The 22,763-nt window shown below is 38.4% G+C and overlaps 1 protein-coding gene across 1 annotated transcript in view; it reads left to right on the top strand.

Annotated features, from left to right (window-relative positions):
• Positions 1-10,784, top strand: part of zcchc14 (zinc finger, CCHC domain containing 14) — a 34,278-nt gene extending 23,494 nt beyond the window's left edge. The window contains exons 8-14 of the mRNA XM_088079766.1: positions 885-921; positions 1,677-2,205; positions 2,692-2,801; positions 4,838-4,935; positions 5,784-5,936; positions 6,503-7,693; positions 8,795-10,784. Of these exons, the coding sequence (XP_087935892.1) occupies positions 885-921; positions 1,677-2,205; positions 2,692-2,801; positions 4,838-4,935; positions 5,784-5,936; positions 6,503-7,693; positions 8,795-8,850 (2,174 nt within the window). The 3' untranslated portion in view covers positions 8,851-10,784. The remainder of the gene's footprint in view (positions 1-884; positions 922-1,676; positions 2,206-2,691; positions 2,802-4,837; positions 4,936-5,783; positions 5,937-6,502; positions 7,694-8,794) is intronic.
• The last annotated feature ends 11,979 nt before the right edge of the window (positions 10,785-22,763 follow it).

Here is a 22,763-nt window from a genome sequence, read left to right as displayed (position 1 = left end):
GTGGCATGTTTGTGTTGGGAAGCCTAGAGTGTGGTGACCTCATGTTTGTGTGTGTGTGTGTGTGTATGTGTGTGTGTGTGTGTGTGTGTGTGTGTGTGTGTGTGTGTGTGTGTGTGTGTGTGTGAGAGAGAGAGAGTGTGTGTGAGATTCTGTGAGTGTGACTTCATCCCGGAGAGTATTTATAGCCGTTACTGCAATGTATATCTGTGCTTGTACTTTTGCATGAGTTTCTGTGTGTGTGTGTGTGTGTGTGTGTGTGTGTGTGTGTCAGACTCACAGGAGACCCCAGGGAAGCAGGGCAAATATAAATGTGTCGTTGCTGTAATTTGCCTCCACAAACACAAAGAGCTCTGCCCTCCACCACAGTATATTGCAGCTCATTCTTCATATGCTGGATATGAGTCTGTTATCACATTTATTGCGTTGAACACGTGGAAAATGGGTTTATATCACTTTACACTGCTTTCCGAAAAGAACAGATTGATCAAGTCTGCAAACTCTTAATAAGTCTATTGTTTTTTGCTATTATTATTATTATTTTTAATGTTTTTGGATTGTCCATCCAGCCGACCCATTCTTGTGAATACACCCAAGTTTTCACAGAAATTAGTCTAACTTGTGAGAGTAGTCAGAGTTTTGTGTGCTTTTGAGATTTTGAGGCATTTTTGCACATTGAAACTCTGTTGTACCAGCTGAATTTCCTAGCGATACCAGTGTCTTACTGTTACTTTTTGTTAATGCAAAAATTTCAATCAAACAAGCATTATCTGGGTTTTACCCTCACTCAGGGTTTTTTAAAAACATTTTTGTGTTGTTGATGATGATGATGGTGATGATGATGATGATGATGATGGACATCTTTTTCTTCTCACTCTGTCCCTCAGACCTTGGCTGTATGGTTCAGTACAGAGGAGCCAACAGGTAAGATTTTCTCTCTCTTTCACCACGCTCACACTGCAAGCCTTAGTGCTTAATTCGGAATTTTTTGCTAGATACAATGTTTTTAATGCAGCTATTCACATTATTGTTTAAAATGTGGCCAATATCAGACTCCAGTGTGAACTGGTCTTGACCCTGATGTGGCCCGCATGCCCAAAAGAACAAGAAGACGCAAAGGTAGACCAGAAGAAGCAGTCCATAATAAACATGGATGCCATCAATGTGACTACTTATTGGTGAATTTTTTAGCGTCAGCATTATTTCTGAAGTATTTATATACAAAGCGGGCACAGGAAGTGGGTGAATGAGACAAAAGGCTTCGTCAGACTCTACGTATGGCAGTTCCCCATTGCCATGTGCAATTTCAGATTGACTGGGCAATCCATCGAAGAATAAAATGGATGGTGGACTAACGGACAAAGTTTTTCTTCATTTTATGGAAGGATGTTGGCCTAGATTGATTTAAAAGTCACATTGAATTTCGATATGGGTCACCTGGGTGTTCAGACTGAGGTGGCATTTTAAAAAAAATCTGACCTGTATCTGATTTAGAACGACAAACAAAAGTGGCCCAGATTTGGTTTGAAAAGATCAGATTTCATGTGATTTGTGCTGTTTATACTACCAGTAAACATATGGGTCAAAAATTCAGATTCGGGTCACGTGGGCCCACAATGTGAACGCGTTTTTTGTCATTCATCTTGATTTGTGCCCTCTGACTGTATCTCCTCTCTCAGGGCGGTGTACAGAGTGGCCAGCGTCCAGCCCGTCGTCAGTACCCACAGCTCTGTCATGACTCGCCCCTCTCCTCACCTCTCCTCCCTCCCCCCTCCTCTGCCTCCCTCCATTCCTCCTCCCCAGCACTCCCCCCAGCTGTCCTCCCTCCCTCCCCCTGTGCCAGCCCTGCCCGCCCAGTGCTCCTTGGCTGGCGGAGGTGAACCCTCCTCTCAGCCGCATCTCCAACACATTCAGTCGCACTCATACTCTCCGCAGCACTCCCAGCACCACCTCCACCCTCAAACCAGCAGTCAGTCCAGCGTACAGCCTCAGTCCCTGCACCTGTCCCATTCCCAACCAGCATCCCACTCACATTCCCAGTCCCTTTCATACCCCCAGTCCCATTCCCTGTCTCGTTCCCAGTCCCACACACAGGCACCGTCCCAGTCCCAGCTCAACACTCCAGAGCAAAACGGCATTCTGGACTGGCTGCGCAGGCTCCGGCTCCATAAGTATTACCCTGTGTTCAAACAGCTCACCATGGAGGAGGTGATTCAGCTTTAAACACATTCATTTATTCTAGGTATCTTACAGGAAACAAGTACACTTAATTACACACTGAAATCAGTACTGCACAGTATTTACTTTCTGTTTTTACAGTTTCTGGCTATGATAAATAGTGTAATTATCTGTTGATTTTTGAAGAAAGTATGCACATGTTTAAAAGGCATGTTTTTCTTCAAAAATTGCCAAAACCTTTTAAAGAAAAAACAAAAACCAAAAATGTCCTCCTCAGAAAAATAATTTAAAACAAATGCTAAAATGTTTTCTGTAAAATTGCATTTTTTCTTAAAGAAAATGTGGTTTTTGAAGGCATGTTTTCTTTGAAAATAGGCTGTAAAATAAACAAGTCATGGAAAAGTCACGGATATTTATTGCTAAAAATGCATATGAGCTCTGTGAAATCACATGTAAGCTTTTAAAGCTCGAACCAGCATGTCTGATTTTTTTTTTTTTTTTCTGTGTGACCTGCAGTTTTTAGCGCTGACAGAGGAGGACCTGAACAAGTACGACCTGACCCAAGGAGCAAAGAAGAAACTCAAGACACAACTAGAGCTGCAAAAGACTCAACTCGAGCTACAAAAGTCAGTAATGAACGCCAAAAATCACTAATCACACTGGTATATCAAAACATAAAATCATTTGTGTTCGTTGAATTCAAGAAAAAAAAACGTTGGGTCTCATTCTTAAAACGTGAGCAAAACGAATTTTTGGGGAAAACTGTTTGCAGAAGAAAATTAAGGTATATTTTCATCAATATGTTAGTAGCTCCAATCTTTTTGTTGGTACTAACGAAATCTACACCTGCCTCTGAGTGCTCATGGTGCTTATGTAAATAATATTGCTTGTCTTTATTATCCTGCCACTCCAAAAGCCAATAATAAAATAAAATTCAAGTCAACAGGGAAGCAAGGACAGATTTATATATTGTCGCATAAGGCTTCCTATTCTCTCAGTCTTAAATTGCACACTCTTGAGTTTTGGCAGTTTAAATCCCTTGTGTGTAAACTCCATGGGAGTAAAGTGTCATCCTGTTAGACTAGGCTGAGTTATGAGTAACATCTACTGTATGTGTCAGTCTGAGCCAGAAGTGGGTTCGGCATGCATCTCTCACAAGCTCAGAATCTGCCAGAACATCTGGAGAAAATCAAGAGATTATACATTACAGCTTGAATTGGTTTTTCTGCTTGCATAATAGTTTGGTCAATAAGAAATTTCCATTAAGTAGAGGTGCTGAATTCAGTGTGGATGCAGGGCTGCTGCTGTCCCCATGCAGCGCACTTTGACTTCAACATAAGACTCACTGGTGTTAGTTCTGCAGATCTGTGTAGCAGTGCCTGGAGAAGTCAGCAGATGCTTTTTCCTATTAAAGATTAACAGACAGACAGATCAGTCGCTGATTTCAGCAGTACACATACATCGGTACCCGTCCGTACAGCATCAATGGTTAACCAGCTGTAAGTGGGCTGCAGCGATAAGATATTCTTATGAGGAGATAAGCAGCAGAAACACATGCAAAAACACAAAAACAAGCACTCATAAGCAAATGCGTCCCCATGATCTGACCCTCTTACCTACACAAACACACGCACACCTGGGTTGTTCACATGTGAACCAGCTCTTATTATCTCTCAATCGTGTTTCCATTCCCAGTATCAACAGGTTTCCATAAGGCAGGTAGCAACACGTGTGCGTGTGTTTGTGTTTGCATGCTTAAACAAGACACGGAAAATGGAAAGTTCCTGCAATGGTTTTCCATGTCATGTTTGCAGAGGAGCAGTTGGGACAGTTAGGAGCACATTGAGTGGATAACGTCTCCCTCCAGTGGTGAGAGGTGGACACTGACTGATGTTCAACTTTTGGGCCTAAACTGAGAGTTTATTTATACAAAACAGGTTTCTGACAAAACCTAATCCATAATTTAAGGAAACTTTAAAATTTTAAATGCATGTTATTTGGCAGATGTGAGACCAACTTATTGTTTTGCAAGTCACAAGCAAGTCTCAAGTCTTTGATCTCAAATCCTGAGTCAAGACTGATAAGTTCCAAGTCAGGTCCCAAGTCTTAAGCTCTAAGTTTCAAAATGCCTGATTGCTTTTTTAAAATTTATATTTATTTGCTGAAACAAGTTTGAAGTTGCTGCATCTCCATCTATAATTGTTGACTTGCACCATCTCTATATTTCACTTTTTACTGACAACTGTTTGGTTTTTGTTTGCAAACAAATTTATCTTAAATTTATTGTATATTTTTTTCCGACTTTCATCAGTGATATAAGTGTCAATTATTTTCAAGTCAAAAGACCCAGTGTCCAAGTAAAGTCCGGACTCACTGTTAGGAAAGCCCCGGTCAAGGTGTTAGTCATTTTTTATCTTGTCAAGCTATCAGTTTTGTGACTTGAGTCCACGGCTCTGGTATTAAGGATAATTTGTTCTGTTCCTCCATCATATGAAATTTACTATAACAACAGCACGTCTTATACATTTGCTAAAAATATAGTACTAAAAATAAACATGATTGTGTTTCATGCCACAATATTTGCCACAATCAATTGAATGTTTACAAAACAGGAAGAATCACAACATGCATCACATCTCTCTACCTCTGTATGTGTCCCCAGCCGGGAGATGAAGATGGAGAAGCGGCCCTGCAGCGGCATCGCCAGGGTGACGCCTTCCAGTCACATTGGACCCTCAGCACATCCCACCTCCACCGCAGGTAACACAGCTGGTTCATCTCAGGTTTCCTCCGCTCATTATTCTTATTTTTACACCTATATTAACAATGCTTGGATGTGAAACCAGGTAAAATATTTGCTGCTAGTGGCCCAAAGTTGATTCATTTGAATATTACTTATAATTAAACTGTAAAGCAGGAATACTCACATGCTTTGCTTGGGGGCCACTTCTGTAAAATTAAAGCAGGCCAGGGGCCAGTTGCAGCAGCCCCATGCATGTCTCAAGGATTTTAGGACATTTCTAGGATTTTAGGACATTTTTAGAATTTAAGGAGGTTTCTAGGATTTTACCACAATGCAAGGATTTCAGGATGTTTCTGGGATTTTAGGACATTTCTCAAATCTTTGGACATTACCAGGGTTTGAGGACATTCCTAGGATTTAGCCCAATTCCAGGATTTTAAGACATTTTTAGGGTTTTAAGACTTTTCTCAGGCTTTAGGAAGTTTCTGGGATTTTTTTTGATATTTCAAGGATTTTAGGACATTGGGGGGTTAGTTAGGATCTTTGTGTGGGGGTGCAGGGGATCCTCCACTGACGCTATTTTTGATAAACAAGCTCTATTTTGATGGTGTTTCATGTACTCTGGCACCTTATGTATACTAAAAGTACAAAAACAATTCTCAGTGTAAATCACTTATACTATGAAATAATAAATAATAGGGCCATAAAGTGTCTTTGCTGCTCTTGTGTCCAGTCGTGGGAAACAGTGTTTGCGCTGGGCAGCTCCCAGGAGAAACATATGGATTTGTACGGTTGTGAAACAGCCTCAGAGCTCAGTTCTCTGAATTGGAAAGGTTAAAACAGTTTGGGGTATTATGTGTTTTAGGAGAGCTGCGTGTGGAGGTGGACGCTGCGCCGCACCATCACCCCGTCTCAACAGACAGCAGCTCGTCCTCAGGCTACTCCAGCTCTTCCTGCTCCCCCCGTACACCACTCTGCTGCGACTCCACCTTCGAGAGGACCAGAGACATTCACAGGCGTAAGCTTTCTCACAAGACTGTTGAATTATCATTATTATTATTATTAGAATGAAAATCCTGAAAAATGGACAGTAGCAACTTCAAAGTAGTGTTAGTGGTAACTGAGTTGTGTGTTATTTTTGTAATATTTGCCTTAATGGGCTTTTATTTCCACACAAAAATACAATCAAAATGTTATTTAAACCTCTTTTTTGCATCTCTCTTGTTTACTATGCAGGTATTAATGCCTTTTTTTGTTGCTTATTGTTTCAGTAAAATGAACTGAATGACTGAATTGTGGAGAATCGTACCAAGCTATTAATGTGTGTAGCATGTCCATTTTGCCAAAAGTTTAGTCATATGTATTTGTATGCCGGATATAAGCAGCTAACTAATGTGAGCTCAGCAGGTAGCCAAAAACCCAGTTTTATACATCCAAAGAACTTCTATAAAAATGAAGAGCACGGTAACCAGGCCTCGAATTGAGTCAGGGCTTTAATTGTGAAAACGTGTACCCACACCGGGCTGGTTGGGCATTTAATTGGGATTAGGCTTATATACACAACACCGTGTCTCTGTGTTCCAGGTGTGTCAGGTCCAGACACAGCAGGAGGGGGTCCAGAGAAGGATCGGTCCTGTCTCTTCATCCTGAACTCCAGCTGCCCCACAGGCTCCAGTCGTCCCACAGCCCAGGTTCTACCTGTCCAAACCGATCCAGCTCCTCCTCACCCTCCGTCCTGCTCCTCCCACCACCCCCTCGCTCTCCCGCAGTCTCCTTACCACCAACAGGCCAGTTTTCCCCAGACCCTTCTCTCTCCGGTCTCAAACCCAGCACGCATCCTGACCTCCCCTCGTAAGCCCAGGCCCCCTCCACTGTGCACCGAGGACAGGACTAAGCCGCTGGGCTCGGGCCTGCCTGTAGCCGGCGCAGGCTTCAGTACGGGGCTCAGTGTGGGGATGGGGGTGAGGCTGGAGACCCTGTTCCCTGGTCTCAACATGGACAGCTCCTCCACACTCCAGGACTCGCTGGTTTGCCGCGGCCTGGCGGGAGGCGCCGTGGGTCTGATGGTAGAGACCAGCTCTGCTCTGACCTCCACCTCTAACAGCCTTCACCACGTCTCCCACCCCCCTCTGCACTTCCACCTCTCGTCCTCTTCATCCACTTCTCCATCTGGATATTACTCCTACCCACCTGCCTCGTTCTCTTCCTCCTCCTGTCCCTCCACAAAGTCTGGCAGCTCCATGGCAACTACAAGCAGTGTCCCTGTGGCTGCAGTGCCTGGCAACACTTACTTCCCAGCCCCAAATACCTCTAGCCCCTCCCCTTCACCCTCCTCTGCCTCCTCATTGGATCAAAGTTCAGGTCACACCCCCTCCATGTGTGTCTGCAGCTCCTGCGGTTGTCGGGGCAACTGTGGTGCCTACGGGGCGTTGCCTGGATACGCAGCAGCTGGGTACCTGCAGCCGTTCTCGGCTGGCCCCTCGCTCTTCACCCTGGGTCCCCTGCTCCACCTCAGCCCCCTAATTGCCTCGTCCAGCGCCACCGGCCCCGGAGCCTCGCCCTTCTCCTACCCAATGATGGTGCCACCGCCTCTCTACCGCCACAGCCCTGTGTCACATGACCAGCAGCAAGGTTTTGCCTTTTACCAGCCCCATGGTATTGTGGGAAATGGGAGCCAGAAACGGGCAGCAGGGAACGTGTCATGTTACAACTGCGGTGCCACAGGACACAGAGCCGAGGAGTGCAAACAGCCGGCCATGGATTCAGCACAGCAAGGTGAGGGAGTAAACCAGTTGAACCAGTGTTGAATAGTAATTTGTAATTTAAAACTCATGGGATCGATAGCTACTAAACTACTATAGACGTACTATCAATAAATGGCTTTGACACTAATGTTTAGACTGCAGCCTTCTGTCATGACATGAAAGATAAATTCTGTGATTTTACGAGAATTGATAATTGACATTTGTCTGAAGAAAAAAAAACTATATTTACTTCTATCACTAAACTATTTTTTTCTGGCTCTGTGACACATTTTGCGTATTAATTTAGTTATTATCTTTATGTTATTATGTTGTGGGAACAAGTTAATTATCTTTGGTAACCAATCATTTTCCTGTGCGCAAAAGTTATCTTCTTGTGGAAACATGTTATTATCTTTTAGAAACAAGTTATGATCTTGTGCACAGAAGTTAATATCTTTTGGGACATCGTTATTGTCTTCTGGGAACAAGTTAATTATCTTGTGGGAACTAATTAGTTACCTTGTGGGAACAAATTATTTTCTTGTGCGCAAAACTTATCTTGTGGCAACAAGTTATCATCTTTTTCTTGTGCACAAACATTACTATCTTGCCAGAACATGTTATTATCTTGTGGGAAAAAGTTAGTAACCTTGTGGGAACAAGTTATTTTCTTGTGTGAAAACGTTGGCAGCAAGTTTTGGGAACAAGGTAATTATCTTTTGGGAAGGAGTTATTATCTTGTGTACAAATATTACTACCTTGTGGAAACATGTTATGATGTGGGAACACGTTATTACGTTGTGGGAACAAGCTATTATCTTGTGCGCAGACTTGCTATCACAAGATATAACTTGTGAGCACATGGTTAAAAAAAAACGTTACCTTATCCATAGATTTCACACCACAATCCCATTAATGTCACATCTTGTAACTGCGGCACAGAATTTAATGTGACTTTTAAAACATTAGAACCCTCTCATCATGTTTTTATTTGGTACAGCCTATAATCTCTCCAAAAATACTCAAGAAGTGGCTGTTTCTTATCAAGCAAAGTTATTTTTTGGCTCAAGCTTTTACTGTTTTGGCACCGCCAAACCTTTAACACAGTGACTGTATTTTTCTTCTTTCGCAGGGACATTTCGACTGAAGTACACTCCTCACTCTGACAGTAAGGACTCAGGGGACTAATAGCAGAAACACCGCTGGATTTGAACTGTCATACTGACACATCTGTACCTCATGTTCCTGCTGAAGTTAGCAGGTGGCAGCTTCAGACAGCCGGCCTTTGGGTACAACGAGGCAACGCGAGTCTGTTCAGAGGATGTTATTCTGAAAGCATCGACCCACTGTGTCTTTTGTAATTATTTTACAGCAGCTTACAGAGGAATGAAAGGAGGACAGAAAAGTAAGATGTGAAAAGACAAGGAGGAGAGGAAGAGGAAAGGAGCAGTTGTTACAGTCTGTGTGGTCAGATTAGCTTTCATCCCCTCTCAGTTTTCCAAAACACAAGTCACACGGACAGTTGGAGATTTGTTAAGCTCTGCCTCGCTTCTTTTCAGAAGCAGCAGAACTGTCATGTCACCTAAGTTTCCTACCCCGTGAGTCTCAAAATCTGCTTCCAGGCAGGATGACTCAGCATTTCTACTCTTCCAGATGGCTCACAAACCAAAGTCAAAGCACTCCAGTATCCCAATTAAACCATCGGCTTTACGTGGATGAAAATGCACTCATGATGCTTGTTAAAGGATGCATCATGGATCCTGCTGAACCTGCTAATCCAACCCTGTTCAGGTGGTCTAAACTTCACAGAGACCAACACCTGAAGATGAATTTAGGCACTTCCATATCAAGTTGTTCAGCATTTTAAAGAATATGAGTGTAGAGACGAGTGAGGAGAGCTCCACGCTACCAAGGATTACACTACAAGTTTCAGTCCAACATATGATGATGTCCACGAGTCAAGAAGTACGTATTGGGTCGAGAAATATGGACATGAAGTATCTAGTCCTGGATTTAGGACACAGCATCATCATCACTGAAGTGTGTGGACAGGTCACGCTTGAAAACCTGGATTTCTCTTTAGCAGCTGAAGGGTCACTGCACCAGCCACCTTCTTGTCCACCAGTGCCTGGGGTTTAAACCGTCACCTTCGGATGATCTGCAGCCTCTCTACCTCTGAGCCAACCTGAGAGCAAAATGTCCTCCAATGCCAAATACCGCTCCTTTATACCAACACAATCAGAATATTTTTCAGACACCTCAAAAACTTTTTTATGGGTTTACAGCAGGGTCGGACATTTCAAAAGTGCCAATGAGTTTCATTTTTCATTTTCTTGATGTAAGTGAATCCATTTTAGCAGCCTTGATGTTTATAACAAACTTTTTCTCACTCCAGGAGAGGCGGAGCTGACTCTTTCTGCACAGACTTTATGCAAAAGACGATTCAGGACTGTTAAAATGGGAGTCTCGGTAAGTTAGAAAATTTTTCACAGTGCATTCGAGTCTGTGACTGTGAGTGAGTTGCTGGGCAGGACCCAGAGACACGAGGACAGCTGGTCCTTTAGATGAAACTCTATCTGAGCCCCTGGAGGGTGCAGCATAGGAACACGAGGTGTTAATTTAAAATCGTAAATACTGAACATTCAGTATGTTTAACAACTGGTTGTTTGAAATATGTCAACAATGTACTTTTGTATTGTAATATAAATGTATTTTTTGTTGTCAGCTGTTCAGCTCAGTGTTCATTTAAATTTCAGTGCAACTGACTATGAACATGGCTGCATAAAAATACTTCATACATTTTTTATAATGGCTGAAAAGTACAAAAAAATGGCCTTAGATGATACCAAAGAGCGCCTTCTTTTGAGGGTTTTTTTGTTTTTTTGCCACACAGCTCCACTTTAGTAGTTTTTTAAGTGTTTAGTTTTGCAGTTTAAAGGTTTTAGCTAGACATGAGTCTGAAGAGCGCCTGGTTTAACTGATGCTCCAGCATGCATGTTCAAATGTGCTTTTGAAGTATTTGCGTTTAAATGTTTTATATTACTTTTTGTGTTTTAAAACTTGTTTGACCTAAACTTCAAGGGAAAACATGTTTGAGTAATAAAATATTGTATTGTCTTTCATCAGATAGTGTTTATGATTTATTGGTTGAGTTTAAGGGGATACACCCCAGATCAATAGAGTAAAGCTTTTGACAAATAGATATTACCATGAAAATTCCCCAAATGATTACTTACTTTTATTTTATTTTTTGTATTGCAGGTGTTCTGGAATTTTATGTTTCAATAGATGCCTAATCTAATTAGATATCAACTTATTTGCAAAAACTTTATGAGTAGAAATCTGAACATTGGATGAAGCCGTTGCTATTTTGAGATAGTTTTCTTTTGAACGGGAATCTTTTCTCTCTCTTTTTAGCACTTCTTAAATCAGAAATTCAGAAAAATTTCTATTTTTTTTCAGGAATAAAATTATGTACAAAGCAGGCTTTGATGATATAGGAACAAACCTTAAGTAGAGATTTCTGGCTGAGAGTATGAGAAAAAATAATTTGGGGAAATGGCCTTTCAGTATTTAGTATGTATTGTAAAATTCCATAGTTTTTGGTAGACAATAGACGAGGCACACCAGGTGAATGTAAAATGTACATGTCCTCTAAGATTTTAAGTTTAAATATGCAATTTGGCTTACATTTATTGAACAGAAATCTGAACTAATGTGTGTTTTGGACATTTTCCTTTCCATTAGTCTGACAGACTGAAGCAAAACACCTGAAATGTTTCATTTGTATGTGCATGAAAAAACTTTCAGTGACTCCCCATTTGAAGGTAATATTGGCTAAATGGGGGAAAAAAATAGCATAGAAGGCTTAGACATCTGAGTATAAATCCAATAATAGTTAAGATTTCTGTAAACAGTCTGATATAAATTATATAACTTTATAAGCGGACCATTTTAAAAATTAGCCAGGTTTCATTTTGTCGTGGATAAAAAACATCATTCTCATCCATAGAAAGTTACAGGGCAGACAGTGGAACATACCCACATTAACACATATATGATTAGATATTTTGGAAATCTTTTTATTTCCTCTAACTGTGTTAAGCAGAAACTAACATGCAGATCTGCCAGCTAAAGGGCAATTGATGCCTAAATGACGACAGAAATCTCCACAATTGCAACTACAGATACAAAATGTTTCACAGGCTGGTGGGGCTTTTAACATGGCAAGAATTACTGCACATATGTATGAATGCCGCTGCAAACCATATGATATTTTTAGAAAAGTGTAATATGTGAAAAAATATCATGAAAGTCAAAATACAATATAGTATGTTGTCCAGATTAACATGAAAACTTATGGTAAAGCATGTCGTCCGAGATTCTATCCAAAAAAAAATAAAACTAAAAATGAAAAATAATAATAAGAATAATAATAATAATAATAATAATAATAATACATGTATATATAACATGTTGTTTTCAATAATTTTTAAGAGCAATCAAAATTTGACTTGTTTCAACATACTATACTATGGCATTTTTTTTTGCTAAATTCTGAGGTTTTGGGCCTTTTTGGACTTTATTCCCACTTCTGTATACTATGACACCTCTCTACAATCTATTTTATGTCATTTTCAGCTATTTTTAGGAGCAGTCAAAATTTAACTTTTTTCGACATACTATACTATGGCGTTGTTGACCATTTTTTTGACATGCTAAATTATGAAGTTTTTGGACTTTTTTGGCCACTATTCCCGTTTTGTACATTAGGGGCGTTTCTGAGCTATACTATGTGGTTTTTAGCCATTTTTACGACGGGTCAAAATTTGACATTTTTCGACATACTATACTATGGTGTTTTTGGCCAACTTTTTTGACATGCTAAATTATGAAGTTTTTGGACTTTTTTGGCCACTATTCCCACTTTGTACATTAGAGGGGGTTTCTATGAGCTATAATAGGTGGTTTTTAGCCATTTTTACGACGGGTCAAAATTTGTCATTTTTCGACATACTATACTATGGCGTTTTTGGCCAATTTTTTGACATGCTAAATAATGAAGTTTTTGGACTTTTTTGGCCACTATTCCCACTTATTCCACGAGGGGGTGTCTCTACGAGCTATACTATTTGGTTTTTAGCCATTTTTACGACGGGTCAAAATTTGACATTTTTCGACATACTATACTATGGCGTTTTTGGCCAAGTTTTTTAACATGCTAAATTATGAAGTTTTTGGACTTTTTTGGCCACTATTTCCACTTTGTACATTAGGGGGCGTTTCTATGAGCTATACTATGTGGTTTTTAGCCATTTTTACGACGGGTCAAAATTTGACATTTTTCGACATACTATACTATGGCGTTTTTGGCCAATTTTTTTGACATGCTAAATTATTAAGTTGTTGGACTTTTTTAGCCTCGATTCCCACTTTGTACACTAGGGGGCGTTTCTACGAGCTATACTATGTGGTTTTTAGCCATTTTTATGACGGGTCAAAATTTGACATTTTTCGACATACTATACTATGGTGTTTTTGGCCAATTTTTTTGACATGCTAAATTATGAAGTTTTTTGGACTTTTTTGGCCACTATTCCCACTTATTCCACGAGGGGGTGTCTCTACGAGCTATAATAGGTGGTTTTTAGCCATTTTTACAACGGGTCAAAATTTGACATTTTTCGACATACTATACTATGGCGTTTTTGGCCAATTTTTTTGACATGCTAAATTATGAAGTTTTTGGACTTTTTTGGCCACTATTTCCACTTTGTACATTAGGGGGCGTTTCTATGAGCTATACTATGTGGTTTTTAGCCATTTTTACGACGGGTCAAAATTTGACATTTTTCGACATACTATACTATGGCGTTTTTGGCCAATTTTTTTGACATGCTAAATTATGAAGTTTTTGGACTTTTTTGGCCACTATTCCCACTTTGTACATTAGGGGGCGTTTCTATGAGCTATAATAGGTGGTTTTTAGCCATTTTTACGACGGGTCAAAATTTGTCATTTTTCGACATACTATACTATGGCGTTTTTGGCCAATTTTTTTGACATGCTAAATTATGAAGTTTTTTGGACTTTTTTGGCCACTATTCCCACTTTGTACATTAGGGGCGTTTCTATGAGCTATACTATGTGGTTTTAGCCATTTTTACAACGGGTCAAAATTTGACATTTTTCGACATACTATACTATGGCGTTTTGGCCAATTTTTTGACATGCTAAATTATGAAGTTTTTGGACTTTTTGGCCACTATTTCCACTTTGTACATTAGGGGCGTTTCTATGAGCTATACTATGTGGTTTTTAGCCATTTTATGACGGGTCAAAATTTGACATTTTTCGACATACTATACTATGGCGTTTTTGGCCAATTTTTTGACATGCTAAATTATGAAGTTTTTGGACTTTTTGGCCACTATTTCCACTTTGTACATTAGGGGCGTTTCTATGAGCTATACTATGTGGTTTTTAGCCATTTTTATGACGGGTCAAATTTTGACATTTTTCGACATACTATACTATGGCGTTTTTGGCCAATTTTTTTGACATGCTAAATTATGAAGTTTTTTGGACTTTTTTGGCCACTATTCCCACTTATTCCACGAGGGGGCGTTTCTATGAGCTATACTATGTGGTTTTTAGCCATTTTTACAACGGGTCAAAATTTGACATTTTTCGACATACTATACTATGGCGTTTTTGGCCAATTTTTTTGACATGCTAAATTATGAAGTTTTTGGACTTTTTTAGCCTCGATTCCCACTTTGTACACTAGGGGGCGTTTCTACGAGCTATACTATGTGGTTTTTAGCCATTTTATGACGGGTCAAAATTTGACATTTTTCGACATACTATACTATGGCGTTTTTGGCCAATTTTTTGACATGCTAAATTATGAAGTTTTTGGACTTTTTGGCCACTATTCCCACTTATTACACGAGGGGCGTTTCTATGAGCTATAATAGGTGGTTTTAGCCATTTTACAACGGGTCAAAATTTGACATTTTTCGACATACTATACTATGGCGTTTTTGGCCAATTTTTGACATGCTAAATTATGAAGTTTTTGGACTTTTTGGCCACTATTCCCTCTGTGTACACTAGGGGGCGTTTCTACGAGCTATACTATGTGGTTTTTAGCCATTTTTATGACGGGTCAAATTTTGACATTTTTCGACATACTATACTATGGCGTTTTTGGCAATTTTTTTGACATGCTAAATTATGAAGTTTTTGGACTTTTTTGGCCACTATTCCCACTTTGTACATTAGGGGGCGTTTCTATGAGCTATACTATGTGGTTTTTAGCCATTTTTACGACGGGTCAAAATTTGACATTTTTCGACATACTATACTATGTATGCTTTTTGGCCATTTTTTTGACATGCTAAATTATGAAGTTTTTGGACTTTTTTGGCCACTATTCCCACTTTGTACATTAGGGGCGTTTCTATGAGCTATACTATTTGGTTTTTAGCCATTTTTATGACGGGTCAAATTTTGACATTTTTCGACATACTATACTATGGCGTTTTTGGCCAATTTTTTTGACATGCTAAATTATGAAGTTTTTGGACTTTTTTGTCCACTATTCCCACTTATTACATTAGGGGCGTTTCTATGAGCTATACTATGTGGTTTTAGCCATTTTACAACGGGTCAAAATTTGACATTTTTCGACATACTATACTATGGCGTTTTGGCCAATTTTTGACATGCTAAATTATGAAGTTTTTGGACTTTTTGGCCACTATTCCCTCTTTGTACATTAGGGGGCTTTTCTATTAGCTATAATAGGTGGTTTTTAGCCATTTTTATGACGGGTCAAAATTTGACATTTTTCGACATACTATACTATGGCGTTTTGGCCAATTTTTTGACATGCTAAATTATGAAGTTTTTGGACTTTTTGGCCACTATTCCCACTTATTCCATGAGGGGTGTCTCTCTGAGCTATACTATGTGGTTTTTAGCCATTTTACAACGGGTCAAAATTTGACATTTTCGACATACTATACTATGGCGTTTTTGGCCAATTTTCTTGACATGCTAAATTATGAAGTTTTTGGACTTTTTTAGCCTCGATTCCCACTTTGTACACTAGGGGGCGTTTCTACGAGCTATACTATTTGGTTTTTAGCCATTTTTATGACGGGTCAAATTTTGACATTTTTCGACATACTATACTATGGCGTTTTTGGCCATTTTTTTGACATGCTAAATTATGAAGTTTTTTGGACTTTTTTGGCCACTATTCCCACTTATTCATTAGGGGCGTCTCTACGAGCTATACTATGTGGTTTTTAGCCATTTTTACAACGGGTCAAAATTTGACATTTTTCGACATACTATACTATGGCGTTTTTGGCCAATTTTTTTGACATGCTAAATTATGAAGTTTTTGGACTTTTTTGGCCACTATTTCCACTTTGTACATTAGGGGGCGTTTCTATGAGCTATACTATGTGGTTTTTAGCCATTTTTATGACGGGTCAAAATTTGACATTTTTCGACATACTATACTATGGCGTTTTTGGCCAATTTTTTTGACATGCTAAATTATGAAGTTTTTGGACTTTTTTGGCCACTATTTCCACTTTGTACATTAGGGGGCGTTTCTATGAGCTATACTATGTGGTTTTTAGCCATTTTTACGACGGGTCAAAATTTGACATTTTTCGACATACTATACTATGGCGTTTTTGGCCAATTTTTTTGACATGCTAAATTATGAAGTTTTTGGACTTTTTTGGCCACTATTCCCACTTTGTACATTAGGGGGCGTTTCTATGAGCTATACTATGTGGTTTTTAGCCATTTTTACGACGGGTCAAAATTTGACATTTTTCGACATACTATACTATGGCGTTTTTGGCCAATTTTTTTGACATGCTAAATTATGAAGTTTTTGGACTTTTTTGGCCACTATTTCCACTTTGTACATTAGGGGGCGTTTCTATGAGCTATACTATGTGGTTTTTAGCCATTTTTATGACGGGTCAAAATTTGACATTTTTCGACATACTATACTATGGCGTTTTTGGCCAATTTTTTTGACATGCTAAATTATGAAGTTTTTGGACTTTTTTGGCCACTATTTCCACTTTGTACATTAGGGGGCGTTTCTATGAGCTATACTATGTGGTTTTTAGCCATTTTTACGACGGGTCAAAATTTGACATTTTTCGACATACTATACTATGGCGTTTTTGGCCAATTTTTTTGACATGCTAAATTATGAAGTTTTTTGGACTTTTTTGGCCACTATTCCCACTTATTCCACGAGGGGGTGTCTCTACGAGCTATACTATGTGGTTTTTAGCCATTTTTACAACGGGTCAAAATTTGACATTTTTCGACATACTATACTATGGCGTTTTTGGCCAATTTTTTTGACATGCTAAATTATGAAGTTTTTGGACTTTTTTAGCCTCGATTCCCACTTTGTACACTAGGGGGCGTTTCTACGAGCTATACTATTTGGTTTTTAGCCATTTTTACGACGGGTCAAAATTTGACATTTTTCGACATACTATACTATGGCGTTTTTGGCCAATTTTTTTGACATGCTAAATTATGAAGTTTTTTGGACTTTTTTGGCCACTATTCCCACTTATTCAACGAGGGGGTGTCTCTACGAGCTATAATAGGTGGTTTTTAGCCATTTTTACAACGGGTCAAAATTTGACATTTTTCGACATACTATACTATGGCGTTTTTGGCCAATTTTTTTGACATGCTAAATTATGAAGTTTTTGGACTTTTTGGCCACTATTTCCACTTTGTACATTAGGGGCGTTTCTATGAGCTATACTATGTGGTTTTTAGCCATTTTTATGACGGGTCAAACTTTGACATTTTTCGACATACTATACTATGGCGTTTTTGGCCAATTTTTTTGACATGCTAAATTATGAAGTTTTTGGACTTTTTTGGCCACTATTCCCACTTTGTACATTAGGGGGCGTTTCTATGAGCTATAATAGGTGGTTTTTAGCCATTTTTACGACGGGTCAAAATTTGTCATTTTCGACATACTATACTATGGCGTTTTTTGGCCAATTTTTTTGACATGCTAAATTATGAAGTTTTGGACTTTTTGGCCACTATTCCCTCTTTGTACACGAGGGGGTGTCTCTATGAGCTATACTATGTGGTTTTTAGCCATTTTTACGACGGGTCAAAATTTGACATTTTTCGACATACTATACTATGGCGTTTTTGGCCAATTTTTTTGACATGCTAAATTATGAAGTTTTTGGACTTTTTTGGCCACTATTTCCACTTTGTACATTAGGGGGCGTTTCTATGAGCTATACTATGTGGTTTTTAGCCATTTTTATGACAGGTCAAAATTTGACATTTTTCGACATACTATACTATGGCGTTTTTGGCCAATTTTTGACATGCTAAATTATGAAGTTTTGGACTTTTTGGCCACTATTTCCACTTTGTACTTTAGGGGCGTTTCTATGAGATATAATATGTAGTTTTTAGCCATTTTTACGACGGGTCAAAATTTGACATTTTTCGACATACTATACTATGGCGTTTTGGCCAATTTTTTGACATGCTAAATTATGAAGTTTTTGGACTTTTTGGCCACTATTCCCACTTATTCCATGAGGGGGTGTCTCTACGAGCTATACTATGTGGTTTTTAGCCATTTTTACAACGGGTCAAAATTTGACATTTTTCGACATACTATACTATGGCGTTTTTGGCCAATTTTTTGACATGGTAAAGTATGAAGTTGTTGGACTTTTTTAGCCTCGATTCCCACTTTGTACACTAGGGGGCGTTTCTACGAGCTATACTATGTGGTTTTTAGCCATTTTTATGACGGGTCAAAATTTGACATTTTTCGACATACTATACTATGGCGTTTTTGGCCAATTTTTTTGACATGCTAAATTATGAAGTTTTTTGGACTTTTTTGGCCACTATTCCCACTTATTCAACGAGGGGGTGTCTCTACAAGCTATAATAGGTGGTTTTTAGCCATTTTTACAACGGGTCAAAATTTGACATTTTTCGACATACTATACTATGGCGTTTTTGGCCAATTTTTTTGACATGCTAATTTATTAAGTGTTTTGACTTTTTGGCCACTATTTCCACTTTGTACATTAGGGGCGTTTCTATGAGCTATACTATGTGGTTTTAGCCATTTTTACTGACGGGTCAAAATTTGACATTTTCGACATACTATACTATGGCGTTTTGGCCAATTTTTGACATGCTAAATTATGAAGTTTTTGGACTTTTTTGGCCACTATTTCCACTTTGTACATTAGGGGGCGTTTCTATGAGCTATAATATGTAGTTTTTAGCCATTTTTACGACGGGTCAAAATTTGACATTTTTCGACATACTATACTATGGCGTTTTTGGCCAATTTTTGACATGCTAAATTATGAAGTTTTTGGACTTTTTGGCCACTATTCCCACTTTGTACATTAGGGGGCGTTTCTATGAGCTATACTATGTGGTTTTTAGCCATTTTTACGACGGGTCAAAATTTGACATTTTTCGACATACTATACTATGGCGTTTTTGGCCAATTTTTTTGACATGCTAAATTATGAAGTTTTTTGGACTTTTTTGGCCACTATTCCCACTTATTCCACGAGGGGGCGTTTCTATGAGCTATACTATGTGGTTTTTAGCCATTTTTACAACGGGTCAAAATTTGACATTTTTCGACATACTATACTATGGCGTTTTTGGCCAATTTTTTTGACATGCTAAATTATGAAGTTTTTGGACTTTTTAGCCTCGATTCCCACTTTGTACATTAGGGGCGTTTCTATGAGCTATACTATTTGGTTTTAGCCATTTTTATGACGGGTCAAAATTTGACATTTTTCGACATACTATACTATGGCGTTTTTGGCCAATTTTTTGACATGCTAAATTATGAAGTTTTGGACTTTTTGGCCACTATTCCCACTTTGTACATTAGGGGCGTTTCTATGAGCTATACTATGTGGTTTTTAGCCATTTTATGACGGGTCAAAATTTGACATTTTCGACATACTATACTATGGCGTTTTTGGCCAATTTTTTGACATGCTAAATTATGAAGTTTTGGACTTTTTTGGCCACTATTCCCACTTTGTACATTAGGGGGCGTTTCTATGAGCTATACTATGTGGTTTTTAGCCATTTTTACGACGGGTCAAATTTTGACATTTTTCGACATACTATACTATGGCGTTTTTGGCCAATTTTTTTGACATGCTAAATTATGAAGTTTTTTGGACTTTTTTGGCCACTATTCCCACTTATTCCACGAGGGGGTGTCTCTACGAGCTATACTATGTGGTTTTTAGCCATTTTTACAACGGGTCAAAATTTGACATTTTTCGACATACTATACTATGGCGTTTTTGGCCAATTTTTTTGACATGCTAAATTATGAAGTTTTTGGACTTTTTGGCCACTATTCCCACTTTGTACATTAGGGGCGTTTCTATGAGCTATACTATTTGGTTTTAGCCATTTTTATGACGGGTCAAAATTTGTCATTTTTCGACATACTATACTATGGCGTTTTTGGCCAATTTTTTTGACATGCTAAATTATGAAGTTGTTGGACTTTTTTGGCCACTATTCCCACTTATTCCATGAGGGGGTGTCTCTACGAGCTATACTATGTGGTTTTTAGCCATTTTTACAACGGGTCAAAATTTGACATTTTTCGAAATACTATACTATGGCGTTTTTTGGCCAATTTTTTGACATGCTAAATTATGAAGTTTTTGGACTTTTTGGCCACTATTCCCACTTTGTACATTAGGGGCGTTTCTATGAGCTATACTATGTGGTTTTAGCCATTTTTATGACGGGTCAAATTTTGACATTTTTCGACATACTATACTATGGCGTTTTTGGCCATTTTTTTGACATGCTAAATTATGAAGTTTTTGGACTTTTTTGGCCACTATTTCCACTTTGTACATTAGGGGGCGTTTCTATGAGCTATACTATGTGGTTTTTAGCCATTTTTATGACGGGTCAAAATTTGACATTTTTCGACATACTATACTATGGCGTTTTTGGCCAATTTTTTTGACATGCTAAATTATGAAGTTTTGGACTTTTTGGCCACTATTTCCACTTTGTACTTTAGGGGCGTTTCTATGAGCTATAATATGTAGTTTTTAGCCATTTTACGACGGGTCAAAATTTGACATTTTCGACATACTTTACTATGGCGTTTTTGGCCAATTTTTTTGACATGCTAAATTATGAAGTTTTTTGGACTTTTTTGGCCACTATTCCCACTTATTCCATGAGGGGGTGTCTCTACGAGCTATACTATGTGGTTTTTAGCCATTTTTACAACGGGTCAAAATTTGACATTTTTCGACATACTATACTATGGCGTTTTTGGCCAATTTTTTGACATGCTAAATTATGAAGTTGTTGGACTTTTTGGCCACTATTCCCACTTTGTACATTAGGGGCGTTTCTATGAGCTATGCTATGTGGTTTTTAGCCATTTTTACGACGGGTCAAAATTTGACATTTTTCGACATACTATACTATGGCGTTTTTGGCCAATTTTTGACATGCTAAATTATGAAGTTTTTGGACTTTTTGGCCACTATTCCCACTTATTCAACGAGGGGGTGTCTCTACAAGCTATAATAGGTGGTTTTTAGCCATTTTTACAACGGGTCAAAATTTGACATTTTTCAACATACTATACTATGGCGTTTTGGCCAATTTTTTTGACATGCTAAATTATGAAGTTTTTGGACTTTTTTGGCCACTATTTCCACTTTGTACATTAGGGGGCGTTTCTATGAGCTATACTATGTGGTTTTTAGCCATTTTTATGACGGGTCAAATTTTGACATTTTTCGACATACTATACTATGGCGTTTTTGGCAATTTTTTTGACATGCTAAATTATGAAGTTTTTGGACTTTTTGGCCACTATTTCCACTTTGTACATTAGGGGCGTTTCTATGAGCTATAATATGTGGTTTTAGCCATTTTACGACGGGTCAAAATTTGACATTTTTCGACATACTATACTATGGCGTTTTGGCCAATTTTTTGACATGCTAAATTATGAAGTTTTTGGACTTTTTGGCCACTATTCCCACTTTGTACATTAGGGGCGTTTCTATGAGCTATACTATGTGGTTTTAGCCATTTTTACGACGGGTCAAAATTTGACATTTTTCGACATACTATACTATGGCGTTTTTGGCCAATTTTTTGACATGCTAAATTATGAAGTTTTTGGACTTTTTGGCCACTATTCCCACTTTGTACATTAGGGGCGTTTCTATGAGCTATACTATGTGGTTTTTAGCCATTTTTACAACGGGTCAAAATTTGACATTTTTCGACATACTATACTATGGCGTTTTTGGCCAATTTTTTTGACATGCTAAATTATGAAGTTTTTGGACTTTTTTAGCCTCGATTCCCACTTTGTACACTAGGGGGCGTTTCTACGAGCTATACTATTTGGTTTTTAGCCATTTTTATGACGGGTCAAATTTTGACATTTTTCGACATACTATACTATGGCGTTTTTGGCCAATTTTTTTGACATGCTAAATTATGAAGTTTTTTGGACTTTTTTGGCCACTATTCCCACTTTGTACATTAGGGGCGTTTCTATGAGCTATAATGGTGGTTTTTAGCCATTTTTACAACGGGTCAAAATTTGACATTTTTCGACATACTATACTATGGCGTTTTTGGCCATTTTTTTGACATGCTAAATTATGGAGTTTTGGACTTTTTAGCCTCGATTCCACTTTATACACTAGGGGCGTTTCTACGAGCTATACTATTTGGTTTTTAGCCATTTTTACGACGGGTCAAAATTTGACATTTTCGACATACTATACTATGGCGTTTTTTGGCCAATTTTTTTGACATGCTAAATTATGAAGTTTTTTGGACTTTTTTGGCCACTATTCCCACTTATTCCACGAGGGGGTGTCTCTACGAGCTATACTATGTGGTTTTTAGCCATTTTTACAACGGGTCAAAATTTGACATTTTTCGACATACTATACTATGGCGTTTTTGGCCAATTTTTTTGACATGCTAAA

Source organism: Plectropomus leopardus, chromosome 7 (genome assembly GCF_026936395.1).
Source record: "Plectropomus leopardus strain MGB_pleo_1.0 chromosome 7, ASM2693639v1, whole genome shotgun sequence".
In the NCBI taxonomy this organism is placed as follows: Eukaryota; Metazoa; Chordata; class Actinopteri; order Perciformes; family Serranidae; genus Plectropomus; species Plectropomus leopardus.
Note: the sequence above shows the minus strand (reverse complement) of the source record. Positions and strands in the feature narration are given on the sequence as shown.